Here is a 13,873-nt window from a genome sequence, read left to right as displayed (position 1 = left end):
CATGGCTGGGTTCCTTCCACAGCCAGGAGGGACGGGTTATTTTTTTCCTTGATGTAGATGGAGGAATACTAGAAGTGCCCCAGTTAATATTGTGAAGAGAATACCAGGAGGGTGCCACCTAACAAGAGCATTCTTTCCTAGCTCCTTAATATACGTGACATAGCTTAACAAGTGTTTGTTTCACACACAGGAAATTCTGCCCACTACAGCAGTATACCCGAGACAAGTGCCTTGTAGTTAATAAAAAACAAACATCTGTGTGCAAGATGAGGGTATTTCCATGTTGGCACATATAACCACAACTATCACACCAAAATAAAGCTTGAAACTACTTGGGTAAAGTCACAATGAAGTCATGCTCACTAGCAAAGACAAAGGGATAAAAAAGTATCGTTATGATTGATGTCATAAAGCAGAATAATGAGGCAAATGCAAAACAAGGTAAGTTCAAGCAAGTTTTTAATTCCTAATTGTCCTTTAGTCCAACTTTGATTTCACAGTCTTGTATAAAACTTGTAAAAAAAATAATTAAGAATTATAAATTAAAATGTTCCTAATTTTGTTTATAACAATTTTCAAACCCAAATAGTTTTCCCTTGACTGTTTTCTTCTCTCAAATTAAGTCACTGATCTTGATGCCTAGTGTTACTTCATGCTTTTGTCAAACAAACATTTTGATCCAGTCAATCATATCCTTTCTAGCTTCTTCAATATAAGGTTTGTCAGCAGGTTTCATATCTTCTGGCTTCAATTGTGCAAAACCATGAACTTGTCCAGGATAAACTTTAATTTTATATTCAACCTTACAGTACTGTTTCAGCTTCTCCTCCAATAAGGTTATCTGTAAAAGAAAGCTTTTTTCCATTATATTGTATTTTTAAGTTTGCCAAACTTGCATTTCTCACATCTGTACCTCTTTGTCTTTTTTCCACTGTCACACTTAAGGCAGGTTCTGTTGTATAGCAAATGGGAAAACCCCCCTTTGGAATATAAGACTGAAACATTTTTTGAAAGCAAGGATAGGTCTAAGAATCTCAACACTGCTGCAAAGATAGTTTGGTAAATCTCATTGCTATAAAGGAATGGGTGCATTTCTATTCGGAGACTTGGGCTTACAACCTAATCTTAAACTCTGATCTTGAAAGAACATATTCCCTAAACCTCAGTGACTCTCAGCGCATGATCTTTTGATAATAAGTACACGCATGCTTACAGAGTACTAATCATATGATTATGTACCTATATACACATGTAGACACATTTTTGTACTTGTTGCCATTAAAAAGTCCCTGCAAGCTCAATTAATTTTTTTTTTTTACACAGGAATTTTTCTTACACAATCCACACAGACAGCTCAGAGAGAAAACTTCAGGAGAAAAAGGTATGCTTTCAATGTGTAACACATGATGAAAAAAAAAGCATTTATGATAATTTTGCCCCTGGAAAAAGACACTTTCACCATAAAAAGGAGACAGGGAGTGAAGGATTTGTTTTCTTGTGCAGAGGAGACACATGTTTGAGGTACAGATCAACATGTGCTGAATAACACAGAAGTAAATATTGATTAGCTTCTGCATTCCCAGAGTACATCACCCATTCCCGAGTTAGACCCTACTCCTGCACAACAAACTATGCTAGAGGTGGTATGTTATCCTTGTCACTGATGAAAAAAGAGTTTATGCACAGAAGAGGGCACCAGTTTCTTACCCATATATTTATCCAGCCTCTCACGTATGCTTATGATAGAGATTATATCAGAATATAGATGGCAGGCAAAGGTCAAAACAGAATCTACAAGTTGTCATAATCTTAGTCAAAATTCATGCCCACTCTTCTGGCACAGTGCGTTTTGTCTTCATACCACAAGCAATTAGTCATTGATTGGCCCACATCATCAGAAAGTTCAGTTACTGAGCTGAAATTACTTTTTTTCCAGTTCCAAGTTCAGTGATTTAGCTACCTGTTCTCTCGTCTGTAGCAGTAGTATCCAAGTTTTTGAGGTGTTTGGCTCATACCAGTTGGATCTCCCTGCCCAGTTTCACACTCTGCTTGTCTAGCCACTCAGAGACCAATGACTGGTCTTCACTGCATTTCTCACCTCAAAAAGGAAGCTTTGAATAATCTGAGCAAGATACGGGGAAAGTTCAGATATAAGCAAAACAACCCAGTCTGTCCATTTTGTATATGAAAGTGGTTTCTAACAAGCTACAGTTTCTGTGTGGGATAAAAAAACTATGGGAAAAGAAAAAGCATTTCCAGTACAACAGCTTACCTGATCATAAGAAATAGTGTGGTCTTTCTCACCAAAAATGAAAAATGTGGGATTTAGTAAATTGTATCTTTCTTCAGAGTCCCTAATTATTCCTAGAATGTTTTAGAGAAAGAACCTGTTAGTGAGGTTAATGTTCTTGCAAGATAAATGGCAAATTAAACCACAAAATTTCTATTTAGGTTTACTCATTATGCACATTTTTTAGATCAGGACAGTCTCTATTTGGATAGAGAAAAAAGCATTTGGAAAATATATTTCCCCACTCTCCAAGCACTAAAAAAAAAAAAAAAATTAGAAAATTACCATGCAAAAGGAAGCAATTTTTTCTAGTTTACAGAACTATTAAATTTTTATAGCAATATAGCATATTGTTGAAATAACCATAATTAAAATCTGCATTTCATCTTTGAGTTGAGTATTTACAGAATTTGTTGCAAAGCAATAACTAGAATTACACACTATGCATAGTCATGTGAGCCCAGGTAAGTTTTCATGTGTTCTACACTACCATAGAGGGAAACCCCAGCGGTTAATTGAGGATTTTTCAGCATCAAGTGATGTACTGCCATTCCACCCCAGGAAAACCCAACGATACCAATCTTCTTTGCATCGCATTGTTCCTTTAGATACTTCAAGACAACATCAGCTTCCCTAAGACATATAAACAAAAGCAAACTAAGGAATCTATTGCAGAATCAATACTTTACAATTTAAGAATAAAATGAAAAGAGATACATGGATTTTTCTGTGTCTGCACCCCCAGTCTTTTAAAACAGGGAATACCTATACAAAACACATTTCAGCCCAGAGCAGTGACTTATGTTCTTAAACAGGAGTTAACATCTCTGGTTCTAGTTTAGGGAAGTACAGGTTTAGGTAATTAAATACTTACCTGAATTGTGACCTGCTCCTTTGTTTCAAAATAAGCAAATATTTAATTGAATCACTTTGTCTAGGACAGGGCAACTAAAGACAAGACATATCTGCAAGTAGAACAACATCTTGCATTATGGACTGTAGGAATAGATAAGCTTCACTTTGCTATCTCTACAGAGTCAACCTATGTAGATAAAGATTTATCCTGAGTATGTCATTCCTGTTGCATGAGTTAATACTAAAATATCCTATACCAAGTCCACAGGCAATAATACTATACTAAAGTAGCAATTACTCAAAATTAAATTGCTGGTATAACTATGTTTTTTAAACATGAGGTATAATGCAAAAAATAATAGGGTTTAATGTAGGCCAGAGCAGGTATTTTTTTTTTAATTGCTAACTTCTTAGATCTCAATAGTTTTATCTTTTCTATCATCTACAGAGTTTTAAATTAATTTTAAATGCAGACTGTGCATACTAATAACTGTATTTTCAAATATTAGGTATATTATTATGGTCATCACAATTTTGGTTAGGCTGACAAAAAAATGGTATGAAAGTGAGATGAGGAGGAGGTCGTGTCCTCGGCTCTTTCAAATTCAGTTTGTTTGGAAGGGTAACTAAGTCAGTCATAGGTAAGATTCCTTATGCATCCAACACAAGGATGCACACATCCTGAAAGAGCAATGGAACTGCCCTTGAGGGCACCTACAAATGAACCCTCAAAGGACACATATCCTCAAGGTCTTACTTGTTTAAGACAGTGTGCATAATCTGCTCACTCTTTGGAGTTGCATTTTTTTATGGATGTTAGTGATTTGGTCGCAGCTTCTGCAACTATATGGTCAAAAGCATTGCTGAGACATGTTGAAGTTAGGCTGGGACTGCTGAGACGACTCAAAAGGGCCAGAATAATATTTGTAGCTAACAAGATGATAGCTGAGTAATAGCGTGGCACTGCCTCACTATCATCTTCTGAAGTTTTACACTGGATTGATAGATGCTGAAGAAACAGTACTGCCTCCCATAATTCAGGGAAGCCTTGTTACAGTGACTGCTAGGCTCTGCAGATGGTGGTCCCTCTATTTCCCATTGAGGAAAACACTATAGTGCATCATGTATCTTAGGTTTTGGGCAGTCTTGCAAATTTTGATGTAGTGCTGCTCAGGAGAGTATCATCTGCACCTATTATTATCTACAAGGCAGAAAGAAAGATGGGCAAGTGACAACTGGCAGTTGTGGAAGAGTTTTCCTCCTTGTCTTGAGGGACTGGAGGCAGAATCAGTACTTGTGGGTGAGAGTACTGGGTATTTCATAGCCTGAAACACTGGCTGTGAGCCTGTATGGCCAGTATAATAGTTGGAAGGCGGCCCAGGAAAACAAGATGGGGACAATAAGCTGAGTGATGGACAGAGCAGATGATCCTTTCATCACAGCCAAGGCAGTGCCCGTAACCACAGAACTGCCCAGAACAAGCAATTCTGTGCATGCAGCTAGCTTGCCCTGCTGTGAGGTGACACATTTTTTCATACAAATTCCCCTTGTTTGCTGGGTGTTCTTTAAAGCTGAAGTAAAAATATGTATCTTACTTGTCTACTTTCGTAGGATCATGGTGTTTCATCCAGTCAGCAAAGTCAGCCCAGTGATCAGTAGTTTTCCAGGGGTCTGTCCCTTTGAAGAAGTCTGGGCAGATAGTTCTGTACGAGACATGGAATCAAGTCAACTTTCACACCCAGGCTGGGAGAATTTGTGGATGTCTAAATGTCTGCTAATGTCTTTTACTCCAGAGTACACATTTTCATGGTTACTATCTGAATCATATTTTACTCACTCTGTTCTGGCAATCAGCAGAGCCAAAAGTATATGTCTTTCTATGGAAAAATCAACCAACCAACCAAAACCCACCACCTCTCACCCTTGGACATATTTAAAACTAAAGTGATTAAGCAGCCCTCCTGACTCTAGATACATATATATGTATCTCTGCTAGTAAAAACTAAAGCAGCTGTTTAAAGGGTTTGGTTCTGAAGAGCTTATACAAATTAAAGATAGATTTCAGCGTTTATATTTTAATCAGCTATACTGCCACGCAAGCATAAATACTGACACTTTGTGACTCTCCTTGTGTCTTTGTGCTCAGGTAGCCATTTTTGATGGGTCAGTTTTAGCAGCTTTGGAAACCTCATGGGAACATTTTGTCCCTTTGTGTTTTTATTCACTCAGATTGAAATGGTATGGTTGCCACACGCATGCATATAGGAAATATCAAATGCCATGCCTAGCCTTGGTCCTGATGATCTATCTGTGCATTGAAGAGCAAGATAGGAAAAACAGTTATTTACATGTATCCATGACCTGCAATCAAATCAACTATGTATCTAATGTCTGGGAACATCCATCCAAATATGTCATGAATCACAATCACAGCTTTGTCTGTGAAAAAAGATGGTCTACAGACATATGCTTTGATGTGCTCAATTTGTACTTCATGTCCAAGGCACCCATATCCAGATCTGTCTCCAGTATGATACAGAAAAGGATCAGCCATTTGAAAACCTAAAAAAAGAAAAAAAAAAAAGAGAGCAATAAGGTAAAAATAATTTATTAACACGCTTATTAAGGGCCAATAAAAGCAAATATCTGCAGAAAGTAGTAACTTCTGTAAATAACGTTGACATCCTTGTCTGAAAGGAGAAAAGTAGAAAAATAGCAGAAGTAGTGTTGCTGTGCAGAATGGCTCCTAGTCCACTATGTGGTATTGAGCTGAGAATGAAGACAAATACCAAAAGCAAGGTTATAAAATTACAAACAACCTGCACATGTAGGTCCTGACTTTCATGTCACATCTGTTTTGCTCCCATACCAGTCTGTCAGCACTAGTGTGAGGCATGTCAGTGTCACTCTTTCCCCACACATGGGGCCATTATGCATGTCTTCATAGGGAATCCTATGCTGATTTCTCTGAATTATGTGATGGGTAAGGACCACAGCACTCAACTGCTACTGAAAAGTACAGTGTTTGGTGCTTCTTTCAGCGCTGGTGCCTGCTAGCTAATCTGTGCTTTCGGTAACAGCATCACAGCTGTACTGGGAGCCAATGTATGGGGTGCAGTTGGTGAAGGACTGCAGTACAGATTTGTAAATTAGATTCTAATGCCTTAGGCCCATATGCCTTTGAAAGGGATTGCAAGAAAACAAGATATGCAAATCTCATTCAAAATATGTCAGAGTATTTAGTTTTGTCCCTTCTCCCAAAATAGCAATTACAGGCAATGAGTCAGTAGCTGTGCTGGAGGTATTAAAGCCAAAAGTTGTTCTGACTGTCTGTGTCAGGAGCTTGGAATGGACTCTACAAAAAGTAGAATGTGATCCTGTAATTAAGAGTAGTGTTATAATGCATCTATGCAAGTCTGCAGGGGCAGTGTTAGTAGTACTATTTCCTAGCCATGTACTGACTTTGAACCTGTCCTTGAAGATGTAGTACATGCACTTGCATATACATGATGACTGTCTCTGCTTCATCATTTCTGCATCAGCCTATTATTTCTGTTTGTGTTGTGCACAATCTGGAAGTGTGTCAAATTCTGGTAAAAACGTATACCTTCCTCAGCTTTACATTGACCACAGCAGCAGAGAGCAAGGTTTCGCTGAGTAATTGGAAATTTTGCCTAGGCAGTACAGAAAGGTTTGGTGTCAGACACATGGTGCAGGCAGGCTGAAGAACAGAGTCAGTGGTGTGGAGACCACTTATCCCTTACACAACACTTTCCAGCTTGCATAATTAACAGACTCAACAGCGTGCAAATCTTATATGCATTTAGAGTGCCTTAAACACAAGATAATCAGCTTTCTTCCCAATGTATAGTGCAGAGAGACTGTTCTTCCTCCTCCTCTCCCAACCCTGGGGCTGCTGTCACCAGATCTGGCAAGGCAGTACTGAGTTTAAGCAAATATGCTTGATTACAGCCATAACCCTTGGCTGATAGAGTGTGGTGTAGAAATGCAGGAACTGGGCCAATGTGGCTTTACTGCTAGAATCAAGCTGCTTCAGAAATAGCCATGAAGTGGGTGACCTCACATGATAAGGTCTGTGCTATAACTGAGAGCTGATTACATTTGTTAATTGTTCTCTCACCTTTCTCAACATCTGAATGTCAGGATTGGTGCTAAGAATCACGAAATAGCTTGATTTCAGGACTAGAACCTCTGTTGTTTTGGCATTATATGACAGTGGAAGTTGTAACATGCATGGGAGAGTATTTTCTAGTTTAAGCCCCACATACTAAGCCTGAAAATGACTGAGAGAGATCTGTCCATGCAAAAGTGCTTCCTACCTCTTTTTCTTAAACTAAGATGAATGAGCGTCTCCAAGTGCAAGAGGCTGCCTGGAGAATTCACAGGCGCTCCCAAAGATAGCTAACACCACTGGCTTCTGAGATGGCAGCCACAGCCTCACTCTGCTAAGGTTATTTGTTCAGAAGGGCACAACTGATGGTGTCCCCTTCAAGGAAGTAGTGTTGAGGAGGAATTAAACTTTGCAATGGTTGTGAAACAGCCTGCTCCATATCTGTTGGTTCCTTCCCACAAATATTTCTCTGGCCTGTCTTCACTGAGGCTCAGCCAGATGGCTCTTCTCCAGGCACCAGGCTGCAGAGAACGTTAGTAAATAGTCAGCCACACCTGAACTGCTTAGAAGTCTTTGATGGGATCCTGTTCAGTCAGCAGCTTTATTTGTTGCCACCCACTTTGTCCCACGCAACATGGTGTGGCGAAGCAACAAGCCAGGATATTTCCTGCCTATCCTGCCTCACCTCATTCCCTCTTCCCACCAATTTCAGCCATTACACTTTTCCTTTTCCTGCTTTCCCCATGGCACTGTTCCAAGCAGGCAGCATCCCGCTCCTCTGAGCTTCAGCATCACTGAGGAGATGCAGAGCATGGTGGGAAGTGAGGAATGGGAACAGAGCTGCCTGCTCTGATATCCATGAGTCTGCTGTCATCCTCCTGCTTATTAAGAGAAGGCCTTCTAGTAGCTTTTTCTTCACACCAGTGGTCCTGCTCTTCCTTGGTTGTCTTGATACCATTCAGCTTTTGTGCAAATAACATAAAAACTGAGGAGAGTAATTTACTATTATCACAAGGCAAAGGTGGGCTCTCCCTTGGGTGGTAGGACAGACCCAGACTACTACATTTTTAGGGAACAGCAAATCACATGGTTAAATCATGCCAAGTCTTAATTTTTCAATAGCAAAAACCAAATCTCTGCCAAGAAGGCAAGGCTAAAAATCTTTAAAAATCAATCAGGTAAAATGGGCAAACAGTCCTAAGGATATTCCCTGCTTCTCAGAAAGTGAGTATGAGCATGTGATCCCAATGCACTGTGATGTTTGGCAGGATGTTGGACTAGTGATGCCAAGATGTGACATCTCTGCCCTTTTCCTGGATCCAGTGACAGCATTTTAAACTACTGCAGTAATTTATTTTAATGATAAGTGCTCCAGTGGACCTAACGAGAAAGAATGGAATTTCATCACCATAAAGGCAAAAGAAATTATTATGGCCCTTTAATGCGATCTTGCTACTGATGAACATAAAATGGTTATCAGTGTCCTCACCACTGTTGCTGTACTACAGCTTGCATCAAGGGCTCAAAATGAAGTCCAGCCTTTCCTAAATTTGACACCCTTCATCTTCACCTTATCTGCTCCCTAACACTTGTCTTTGTGCATTACTGAAATGAAAGCCTCTTTTTAAAGGAGTTGGTTTTGCTGAATGTTCTGTGCCTTTTCAAAGAGCTATATCTAATTGCCTAGCAGTTTCAGATTTCTCCCTTTTCGCACAGTTAAAAGTAGTTAGCCTTTCTCTGCTGCCAACTCAGTCTTTGTGGACCAGTTCGCCATCACATACCTGGAGTACAGGATCCTGCTTCAGCCCAGCTCGCTTCTTCTGCTCAGTGAGATACCAGCTAGATTTCTCTAAACACAAAAAGAAGAAAACCAGTTCTGCTGGCAGTTTTGCTCCTGCTGCTGCCCATCCAGTTTCCAGGTGCTCTTCAACTCTTCTGCAGACTTTGGGATTGGGAGGTGAGGAGGAGAGGCTTAGCAAAGGAGTCATCCCAGCCGGAAGGGGTGGGGACGCATCATGCAGAGAGGCAGGGTTCACCTCCACATCAGTTGCTTTATTTATTTATTATTCCAGGAGTTCAGAAAGCAGGATGCACACAAACACTATCATGCACTTTTTTTTTCTTTTTTATTTTTTCATCTCTCTAAATATGTGTGATTCCTGACAAAACAGTATAGAGAGGCTGAAACAAGACTGCTGAGTCTTATTGCCAGTACATTTCGGTTTTCTGGGAAAATTTCCCTTCCAGACCTGTACACTACAAAGCAAATGATTTGTGTGTGATGCAGCTATTGAAGATACTGCAGAATCTTTATTCAGTGTTTATATAGCTGAGACATTTAGCATCAGTGATGTGTTTGATGACACATTGTTAAATTCAGAGATACGTTTTCTTGCAGTATATTCATGCACTTTTATTGTCCATTGTAAATGTCTTTAATGGACTTTGTGCTGAATTAAAATGAATCTGTCCAGGCAAAGTTGCAGCATGAAAAAGTCTCCCTAGCCCAGAGATTAAACATATTGCAGCCACACCCATAAGTATTCCCAACAAGTCCAAAAGTGTTCCAGGTTATTTTTGATTAGACTTGTTTTCAACAAGTTAGAAAGATTTGAGTATCAGCTGGTTGCTGCTGATGGTGGCTCATTGAAATTTTCCATTTCTATTTCCATAATGGCTTTGTATGCAAGGAACATTAGCTTAGCCCTAAGGCTGATGTCTACTATAGCTTTAATTTTCTCTGTGTGTGCACATGGTTTGTGTGTGTGTGCATGTTGGAGGAGAAGGAATGAGAGAGACAAAATAGCTCAAAGAAAATGACAATTCCATTTCAAGTCAAAGATCAATAAAGAAATTTTGATCCTAAATGTATATGACAAACAAGTCCCACAGTCACTCTGTACATTCTCAGTGGTGCTCTGTGTGGTAGTGACCACTGTGCAATCTGAAGACTGTGTAAAACAAGTGACGGTTGGATTCAGTTTACCAAACTTCAGACATTTACAATGAGGATGTCTACATGTCAGCAAAGTGTCTACACTTCCACAGTTGTCATCAAGATTTAGGGTATGATTCATACTCTATAGGTGACTTCTTTAGAAAGAAATGGATAGTCCCCTAGACGCCACCAACTGTGCTGATCTCAGAGTTTAATAGCAGCCTACCCACCCCATGCAGGTGCAGATTGCTGTGCTGAGGGCATCATCACTCAGCCAAGAGGAGTACCACCTCTGTGTGCTACACGCAACTTAAAATTAAGGTTTGTCATGACCACAAAGAGAGGGTGTTTGTCCTGTCATACCTGTCAGTAACTCTGCACATCTATAAGAAACCATTAAAAAGATTGCTTGTGTTGCAAGGGAGGGAGTGGGGACACTTCACTGAAAAGATCTGGTTTATACTTCGATATTAATGGCATCTTCCTTGAGCTTGTCTAATCTCATCTGACTGGGCAAGCTGCATGCAGATCCACAAGACTGAAGTCCAGTTTTCCCAGAACTTACAGAACAGATTGGGCCAGCAGGAGCAGGCATCTGATCCCACATGCATTTCATGACTGTAAATACTGTCTTCATGCCCAGCATCTCTAATTTGGGTGGTTAAGGTGGAAGCAGAGCAAAAGACTTGCTCTGCTGTAATGCAAGCCTTTACCTGCACACTGATTATGGTGATCTGCAAATCCTAAATCATTTCTATCTCACATACGTGAAAAGACTCTCATTTCCCTTAAGATATAATCACCTCTGTAATGGATTTAGGATTATGGAGTTCATTGCGTCCATGCATTTCCTACAGTCTCAAAAACTATTTTTTAAGCCTGCTGTGAATATCTCTACTTTTACGGTTTAAAAAAAGGGGGAAGAAGACAGATGCAGGTTGGAATGAGGACAACAGATTCACTTGATCAAACATACAGTTGTCAAATTTTTCCTTTACCTGAAACACACAGCTGGTTTTTGTTTGGTTTTATGTCTTTCTCCCTGAAAGTTTCACCAGTACTCCTCCAATTCTCCTGATTTTATAGAAATGGTATTTTATAGAATAGAAATTTTATAGAAAAAATTCACAGAAATTTTATAGAACGTAGAATAAAACCCCAAATAAATTCTCTATTGGGTTTGTGTGCCAAGGTTTTGGTAGTGGTGGGGCTACAGGTGTGGCTGCTGTGAGAAGCTGCCGGAAGCTTCCCCCATGTCCAATGGAGTCAATGCCAGCCAGCTACAAGACAGACCCACTGCTGGCCAAGGCAGAGCCCACCAGTGATGGGGGCAGCATCTCTGGGGTAACAGAGTTTAGAGGGGAAATAGTTACTGCATGGGAAAAACTGCAGCCAGAGATAGGAGTGAGAATATGTGAGAGAAGCAGCTCTGTAGACACCAAGGTCAGGGAAGGAGGTGCTCCAGGCACTGGAGCAGAGATTCCCCTGCAGCCTGTGGTGCGGATCATGGTGGGGTAGTTGTGCTCCTGCAGCCCATGGAGGACTCCACGGTGGAGCAGGGAAGAGTGTGAGGAGTCCTCATCCTGAGGAGGAAGGAGCAGCAGAGACAACAGCCCCTATTCCCTGTTTTCCTGTGCCGTTAGGAGGGAGGATGTAGAGAAATCAGGAGTAAAGTTGAGCCTGGAAAGAAGGGAGGGGTGAGGGAAGGTATTTTTCAGATGGGTTTTATTTCTCATTATCCTGCTCTGATTTGATTGGTGATAAATTAAACTGATTTCCCCAGATGGAATCTGTTTCACCCATAATAGTAATTACTAAATAATCTCTCACTGACCTTATCCCAACCCACGACCCTTTTGTTATATTTTCTCTCCCCTGTCCAGCTGAGGAGGACAGTGATAGACCAGCTTTGGTGGGCACCTGGCATCCAGCCAGGGTCAGGTCACCACAATCCTTATGGCTGTCGGCTGTAATTTTAGCTGGATGTTAACATAAAACCCAACATCCTAGGACATCTGCTCTCAGGAGGCAAAATAGAAGGGTATTCTCTCCCAGACAACTACTGATAGATAAAACCCCCTAAAGGCAAGTACGTTGCTAGCATCTAATGCAGAAGGGAAAGAGTCCAACAGAGAGACCAATGGACAGGCTCAAACATGTCACATTTACCATCACCTGGTGTAGTATTTGAAGCGCTGCTGGTAGCAACAGACTTCTCAGAAAGTTGAAATCATTACAGATGTTATATTTATGTTGTGAAAAACCTGTTCAAAGCAACTATGATGAGTGATGCTCTCCTTGCAGCCTAGAAGCTGCAGACAAATAAATCAAGAGGGACAGCAAGGCTCCTCTCCCTTCTTGCATGGGTTCTGCTGGCAATAGCAGCCTTGGTAAGGAGTTACCATCAGTAAGGGTACTTGAAAGGAAATGATGCAGAGGCTCTCATGAAGGGTTAGCAGAGAGGCATGGTGAGATGGGGCCAGAAGAGTGCAGCTCTGCAGGGCCAACTGTAGCCCAGTGAGGGCTCTGTAGCTAGCTCCTGTCTGAGAACAAGAGGCATCCTTCGGGATTTTGGGTGGCTACAGGAGCACAGCAGAACTAGTCCCTCTCACACATTCAGTGGAAAGAGGGCCTTATCAGTAGGCTTGTAACTTGAAGCTGGGTTTGGGGCTCTTGTTTTGGTATAACATATGTTATTCTGATTCCTTTCCCTCCATCCAGTAAAAGGCTGCATACCTAAACTTATCTACTAAGGCATCGCTTGGGAGGGAAGAAGTATAGTTTAACAAGTCTGATTTCAGGTTTCTGGCTTTGGTCTCTAGTCAGTGTTTGAATAAAAACCCTTCAAAATTGAACCGACTCTTGTTATTGCAAATCAAGGCTTGGCAGGAGGTTAACATATACTTTCACTGCCACTGGTGAAAACTAGTCTCACAGTTTTGTTCTTTACTGTTTACCTAGTGTGGTACTTGGGAGTTTGTTGCTGCTTTTGCCTGCAGCATTAAAAAAAGTCTCCAGGAATTCTCTGATTTGGCTAGTAGTGAGCCATGTCCCCATTCTTTCCCATGCTTTCTCATGTGTCTAAGAAGAAAGGCTCTGAAGTCTTTCCTCTGTGGGAGTGACCTTATCTGCTTCATCTGTTGCCGCACTGGCAGGCACCGCCGTGTTCCCTGAGCAGAGCACGCGTCATTCCTCACAGGACACCAAGACTCAGGCCAGGCCAATTGCTGCTTCTTTGCTATTAATCTTTGCATCTCTTGCTATGCATTTTTATTTGCTGCTAAAAAAATAAAAGACTCAATCTGTCATCATCTCTCCCCTTTGGCCATCTCCCCATTGCATCCCTGCTTTCCACTCCATTTCTGTGAGTTATCTGAAGCCACTGGTGTCAACTTGTTTCTGGTTGTCCCATTTTTATTTTGGGTAAGCTAGGGTCAGCTGTCAGAACACACAACTCCTTTTCTCCCTAAAATCAAAAGTGTGGTTCTGATCACAGGGACAGAAGATCATCTGCAAAAAATCATATTCAATAGGCATGTTACTAACTTGCTTGTTGGCATGTAGAACTGGTTGAGCCAACAGCTTCTGGGTTTCTCATGCCTGGTTTGGATTAATTTTTACCTAAAATAAATTGTGAGTGTTTAGTCTCAAATTTCCT

At 40.8% G+C, this 13,873-nt stretch overlaps 1 protein-coding gene across 1 annotated transcript; it reads right to left on the bottom strand.

The window, feature by feature from the left end:
* Window positions 1-305: 305 nt before the first annotated feature.
* Window positions 306-6,866, bottom strand: LOC134159666 (carboxymethylenebutenolidase homolog). Its single transcript, XM_062610847.1, has 5 exons — window positions 5,494-6,866; window positions 4,741-4,848; window positions 2,781-2,923; window positions 2,273-2,364; window positions 306-841 (listed from the first exon to the last, which is right to left on the bottom strand). The coding sequence occupies exons 1-5, from the start codon at window positions 5,697-5,699 to the stop codon at window positions 662-664; spliced, it is 729 nt and encodes a 242-aa protein (XP_062466831.1). The 5' UTR covers window positions 5,700-6,866; the 3' UTR covers window positions 306-661.
* Window positions 6,867-13,873: the final 7,007 nt, after the last annotated feature.

This window comes from Pezoporus occidentalis, unplaced genomic scaffold (genome assembly GCF_034315485.1).
Source record: "Pezoporus occidentalis ecotype Australia unplaced genomic scaffold, CSIRO_AGI_Poc_V1 ctg15, whole genome shotgun sequence".
Taxonomy (NCBI): Eukaryota; Metazoa; Chordata; class Aves; order Psittaciformes; family Psittacidae; genus Pezoporus; species Pezoporus occidentalis.
The sequence above is the reverse complement of the archived record's forward strand: the minus strand, read 5'-3'. Positions and strand labels throughout refer to the sequence as shown.

Coding starts and splice junctions, on each gene's coding strand:
- LOC134159666 (XM_062610847.1), bottom strand. CDS start 5,699: ATGGCTGATCCTTTTCTGTATCATACTGGAGACAGATCTGGATATGGG. Junction 2,924..4,740: donor GATCCTACGAAAGTAGACAA/GTAAGATACATA, acceptor TATATGTCTTAG/GGAAGCTGATGTTGTCTTGA. Junction 2,365..2,780: donor CGCTGGGGTTTCCCTCTATG/GTAGTGTAGAAC, acceptor AAAACATTCTAG/GAATAATTAGGGACTCTGAA.